General features: G+C 39.8%; 1 protein-coding gene across 6 annotated transcripts in view; it reads left to right on the plus strand.

Annotated features, from left to right (window-relative positions):
- The window catches only part of dpp6a (dipeptidyl-peptidase 6a), a 301,390-nt gene that overhangs the window by 222,078 nt on the left and 73,312 nt on the right, over positions 1–6,000 (plus strand). For all 6 annotated transcript variants that reach the window (XM_008396391.2, XM_008396394.2, XM_008396392.2 and 3 more), the window contains one exon: positions 5,658–5,772. In XM_008396391.2, coding sequence (XP_008394613.1) covers positions 5,658–5,772 — 115 coding nt within the window. The remainder of the gene's footprint in view (positions 1–5,657; positions 5,773–6,000) is intronic.

Consider the following 6,000-nt stretch of genomic DNA (forward strand, 5'->3'; position numbering starts at 1 on the left):
TTCCAGTGTTAAGTTGTTGGTCTTTCAGAGGGAAAACCATATTACCTGAAAATGGTCTCAAAACAACATTATTATTGTTTATCACAATAGTTTCAGGGATAATTTATCATCCAGATAAATTAGATATTTATTAGTGAGGACCGTCTAATCCTGTCTGAACGGAGACCCGTCACTGAGGTGCAGACAGAGTTGTACATTCAGAAAAGCAGTGGGGTGAGGACACACCCTGTGGGACGCCAGAGCTGATGCTGCTGTCGGTCAATCAGGAATCCGGTGATCCACCGACACATGCAGCACATCAAACTTCAACAACTCGCATCAAGATAACAGACTTCTCTGCACATCATCCTGTTTTCTTCTGACGACTGCGAAGCATAAAGTCTTTATAAAAACAACGGTGCCCTTTCCATTTCCGCAGTCGGAGACAGACAGCTTGACTAATTAGAAACAAAGTTCAGCCGACAGCCAATTAAGAGTAAACAAGCCACTGAAGCTGCAAAACAGCTAAAATAGCTTTTATTTGTAGCTAATGAGCTAAACAGTTTTTCAAAAAGAGAAATTGTACCAACGCAGTATGATGTTTTAAATTATGCTAACAACTGGACTCCTGAAAAAGGAGCAAAATTAGCTTTCTGTGTTAATCCTGAGGGCTAATCACTGAACTCAGGGAAGCAGACAGGCTGAAAACCTTGCCTAACCTTCCCAATCCCGCCTCTATGATCTATAATTATAATAACAAATGGACTAATTAGCCAGGCCTGATGTGCTGAAGTAATGTAGAGGTGATTACAAGCGACCGGCAGGAACAAGAATTAAAAAAAAGACAGATGAGATGGAGAAAAAAAAAAAAAGGAACAAGTGGCACATCAGACCTTGCTGGAACATTGAATAAATAAAATGTTAGGAGGCTGAAGGGAAGATTCGCTGACGGGAAGGGTTGAAGCGTGACCAAAACATGACAGAGAGGGTGCAGAAGTCTGAGGGATACAGCCCCAAACCTGAATAAAAACAAGATGCCAGTCTGTTTCAGTTCTCACCCACTGTCATGTGCGAATGTGCAGAGTGAGCGCCGACATTACTGCTGTTTATTCAAGCCACAGAGTGTGAAACATGACACTGAGCCAGGGGTGAGTGTGGAGCTGCTGCATGCTGAAAAGGGGAGAATAGAGATCTGTTTCCATCACTTTACAGGTCAACTATAACCTTTATTCTCTACACATTCACCCAAAGCAAGGATTCTGTCATCTATCGCTTTACATTTATACATCGAATCCAAATTTAATTTGGACTTAAACACTGTAAATAGAAGATATTTTAAATAGCCGAAATAAAACACCAAAAACGATAAACGCAAATAAAAGCTACACACAACCCAAACACTAAAAGCATACAAATACATTTCTCAAAAAAATAAAGGGAACACTTAAACAACACAATATAACTCCAAGTAAATCAAACTTCTGTGAAATCAAACTGTCCACTTAGGAAGCAACAGGGACCCTCGTCGGGTCAATCAGTGTTGCTTCCTAAGTGGACAGTTTGATTTCGCAGAAGTTTGATTTACTTGGAGTTATATTGTGTTGTTTAAGTGTTCCCTTTATTTTTTTGAGCAGTGTACATTCACTCAATTCAATTATGTGACTTTTTTTTCCAGTGTCTATTCTAAGTTTTATACAAATCATATCGCTGTGTATCGTTATCGCCACCCATCACAATATATATCGGGATAAGAATTTTATGCACTATCGCACATTCCTAATATTAAGGCATTTTTGGTATTTGAACTTTTAAAATGAGCGATTTTATGGGTTGGAAGTAGGGCGGTAACGATTCCTCAAATTATTTGAGCACCTCGATTGTTAAAATTTCTTGAGGAAAATGTATCTGCCTCAAAGCTTCTTTAAATTATGTTTTATTATTTAGTGCACCGTGTTCTGGCCGGGTGATTATTTATATTGCGCAACATTCTCACGTTGTTGACGAAAGCTGAGTTTTAGCAGCAAACCGTCCAGTCTGGGAGGATTTTACTGACTCTGGGTTTTTATAGTTTTTCGGGGGACCAATAAGCATCCTTAAAATAACTGGTGCGATGGTTGGAGTACGGCGGCTTTTCTCCTCCTGGAGCTGCTGCCTGGTGGCGGTGAAGAGCGCGGCGGGTGTACCTGTACAGGTGAGCGGATAAACTGAACACGGCGGGGAGCGGTTCTGTAGTCGATGCTTACTGCAAGTGTAGGTTTATGGGCGAACCGTAAAATACATTTCATATCACCTCGGTCTCAACAAACGGGTGGTGGAGCACTTCGTGGCGGCACAGAGCTATAAATGTCTGGGCAAGTTCAGAGTTCATGTATTAAATTGACTGAAGATGAAAACGTAAACTAAAAACTGGAGTATAGATATTTTTTATAAGCGCATTTGTGAGTTTGCCTCTTTATTATTGGATATAATTTCAGATTTTCGTGTAACTTTTCTTCAGGTTAACTTAGAAAGTGAGCTATTATTATTCTAAGTAAATTTTCTGGACTACTAGTCTGAAGTATTGGTGGTTTTTAGCGGCTGTGGTCCTTGACCTCCATGAGCACCAGAGGTTTACCGTGTAAAATAATAATAAACATGTTGCATCAGTCTAGCAGCAGGAGGAATAATTGTTTCTTTTCATTTCAACACATAAAGATTGTAAAGGTCAGCCAAGACGCACAGCTCTAGTTATTAGCCTATGAAAGGAAATCAGACTCGCCGCCGTAAACCCAGCAGACCTCACAGATGTACGGCATCACAATCCAAGTCCCAATAACCTTCTCCTTCTTGTGTCTGCTTGATGTGTCCTTCTTGGTCATCAAACACGCGTACCACTAACGAACTGGTTCTTGGTTTTAATGAATGTGGGTAATGGACAGTCTGGGCCTGATTGCCCTTATCTGCAGACTAATGATTTCCTGGGCTCTTTTCAATTATGTTGGGAAAGAGGTCACTAAAAGGTTTGTTTCTCAGCTCAGCCATTCGGCTTCATTAAAGCCTCGGTGTGTATTCATTAACACCGCAGTCATAGGTCCCTGAAGTGTGTGCTCTGCTTCGACATATTCTCCTTTACAAATAGATTAAAAAACGTATTAATCCTGCTCTAACTGTTTATACCTGATGAGGCTGCTGGCAGATTCCCTGCTATTAATGAGTTGGCACTTTGTTGTTTGGGGATGTTGGGGAGACATTCAGGACTTCTTGTTTCTTCATCAACATCTTGCATAATTTATCATCTTTCTGCCTTTTGTCACGTTACTATAACAAACGTCGTTGTAATTCATCCCTAGCTAAAATATTTTAAACCTCATATAATTTGGTCTAGTTTATAGTTAATTTTGTCTTTTCTTGAAGACAAAACGGTAACACTTTATTTGAAGGGGGGGTGAATAAGACTGTCATAACACTGTAATAAACATGTCATAACACTGTAATAAACATGTCATAACACTGTAATAAACATGTCATAACACTGTAATAAACATGTCATAACACCTGTCATGAACATGAATAAGACTTCATGAATATTTATGACTTGTCGTAAAGCGTCATTCGGTAAATTATGACACTTTTAATACAAAGTTGACATTATTCAAAATGTCTGTTATGACAACTTGACATTAACCAATAAATCATTACTGCTATAAATTTGTTATAAAAGTTTTACTAATTGCACTTTAAAAATTAGGTAACTTTATGTTATTAAAGGTAAAGTTTAAACAGTAATGATTTCTTGGTTAATGTCAAGTTGTCATAAAGACATTTTGAATGTCAACTTTGTATTAAAAGTGTCATAATTTACCGAATAACGCTTTATGACAACAGTCATAAATATTCATGAAGGCTTATTCATGTTCATGTCAGGTGTTATGACATGGTTATTACAGTGTTATGACATGTTTATTACAGTGTTATGACATGTTTATTACAGTGTTATGACATGGTTATTACAGTGTTATGACAGTCTTATTCACCCCCCTTCAAATAAAGTGTTCCCAACAAAACTAACTTGCAAGTGACTTTTCAGCAAGATGTAGGAGTTTGTTTTATTAAAGTTGATGAAGATGTTCTAGTTATAAGTTAAATAATTTTACAGTGGAACTAGTTCTCAATATTATGAAATTATTGACTTAAAACAAGCTTGTATATCTTGCTGAAAAGTTACTTTTGAGTTAGTTTTCTTATTCCAAGTCCACTAAGATATTTCCACTAGAAACTTGACCAGAAATATTTGGTAAAATTTTGCATTTCTGCAGCACAAAAACACAAAATCTAAGCTAAAACAAAGGAATGAGTTCTAACTAAATCCCTGACTTCCTTATTAAAAGTGTTTTTCAGTTGTGAATCTGCACATATTGATGTTGTCCTGATGTTTGCATTTCAGAATGTGAAACACAAACAGTTTTCTTACACACTGTGATTTGCATACAGTTGAATAATATGTTTTGTGTCTGCTGTATTTTTTGTGGCAGTCAAAGATTGCCCTGTACATCAGTTTTTCTTTGGAACATAACTTGTACTATTAGTGGAAAATTTGCAAATTCTCGAATTTTTTTTGTGGAGTATATTTGAAATATTTGAGAGAAAATGAAGACCCAATGCTTCTTGAGATGCCGGTGGTGGCCATTTGCAAGCCAGCCATTTATTTTTTTGGGGGGGTTTGATTGGCTGAACCCCAAAGATGGTTTCCACTGTTTGCGTTAGTTAATGCATATTCAATTACATTTGTTGTTTATTGTCTCAAAGCAATAATTGTACAAGCAAATCTTGAATTTGCTTGTACAAGACATTTTTAAAAAGTAGCATTAGCATAAAATTGGTCAGATTAATTCATTTGTCATCGGCGTACCGACCGATAGCTGGTGCTTAACTTTAGACGAGGTTTGACACCAGGCTTTACGAAGACAAAGCAGAGGCCGAAACAGCTTCCGAATGGAAACTTGGAGCGCGCTCATAATGATCCGTAGCTGCTGACTGCACTGTTTGGAACATTTTCTATAATAAATTGAGCAAATTTACTGCTTGCTTGGTAATTTCCCAGAACCACCTGCTGCAGATCACCATGTGTCAATCCATTTAATTCTGTTTTGCTTTGGGTATAAATACACCTCCTTAAGTTGCTCCCCGTGTTTCTGGGAGAGTTGCTCTGTTTAGTTTCAGCTTTTAAAGAGCCATTCCTCGTAGAGAACAACACCAAACCCCAATCAGCTCGTTGCTCTTTGGATTCATAGGTCAGGCAGATAAAATATGCCTCAAGGTTGCTCATTACTCAGAGCCGTTTTGCGAGCCCCCAAAGCTTCCTCTCTGCACCGTCGCCAAGCGTTGCAATTCACCGACGTGTCGTGAGCTCCATTTTTATCTGTCACATTCGTTTGCGTGTGATGGCTGCTGATGCTCGGCTCATTAAGGATTCCCTCCCCTCCCGCTGCCGCCGCCGCGTCTCCTTGAGGAGCTGCGACTCTGACTCATGTTCGTCCTTGACTCACGCCCCAATCTCGTCTTCCCAGGAGCGTTTACGTATCATCCGCTGTTTTGATGTTGCTCTTTTAGTTTCTCTTGTTCGTTTTCTGTTTTCGCCCTAATTAGCTCCATGTCATCGTTCACTGATGAGCTTTCTTCTCCTCTTCCGTCTCCTGCAGGAGCTGGTGGGCAGCAACCCTCCGCAGAGGAACTGGAAGGGAATAGCGATCGCCCTCCTTGTCATTCTGGTCATCTGCTCGCTGATCGTCACCTCCGTCATCCTGTTGACACCAGGTACAGCAACGGGCGGGGGTGGGGCCCCGCCACAGCGTGCGCTCCACATCGCTCTGTTTACACAGCCATTGTTATGCACAGACATGCCCATTAGAGTTCACAATCAATCTCCTCACAAACAATGCAGCGAACAAAGTGCCGGCGTCTTGCTGACTCCGTCCACCGAGGTGTTTACACTCCCGGTTTCCACGTGAACGCTTTCCCTTTAACAACCTCCTTGAGGTTGTT

Source organism: Poecilia reticulata, linkage group LG20, assembly GCF_000633615.1.
Source record: "Poecilia reticulata strain Guanapo linkage group LG20, Guppy_female_1.0+MT, whole genome shotgun sequence".
Taxonomy (NCBI): Eukaryota; Metazoa; Chordata; class Actinopteri; order Cyprinodontiformes; family Poeciliidae; genus Poecilia; species Poecilia reticulata.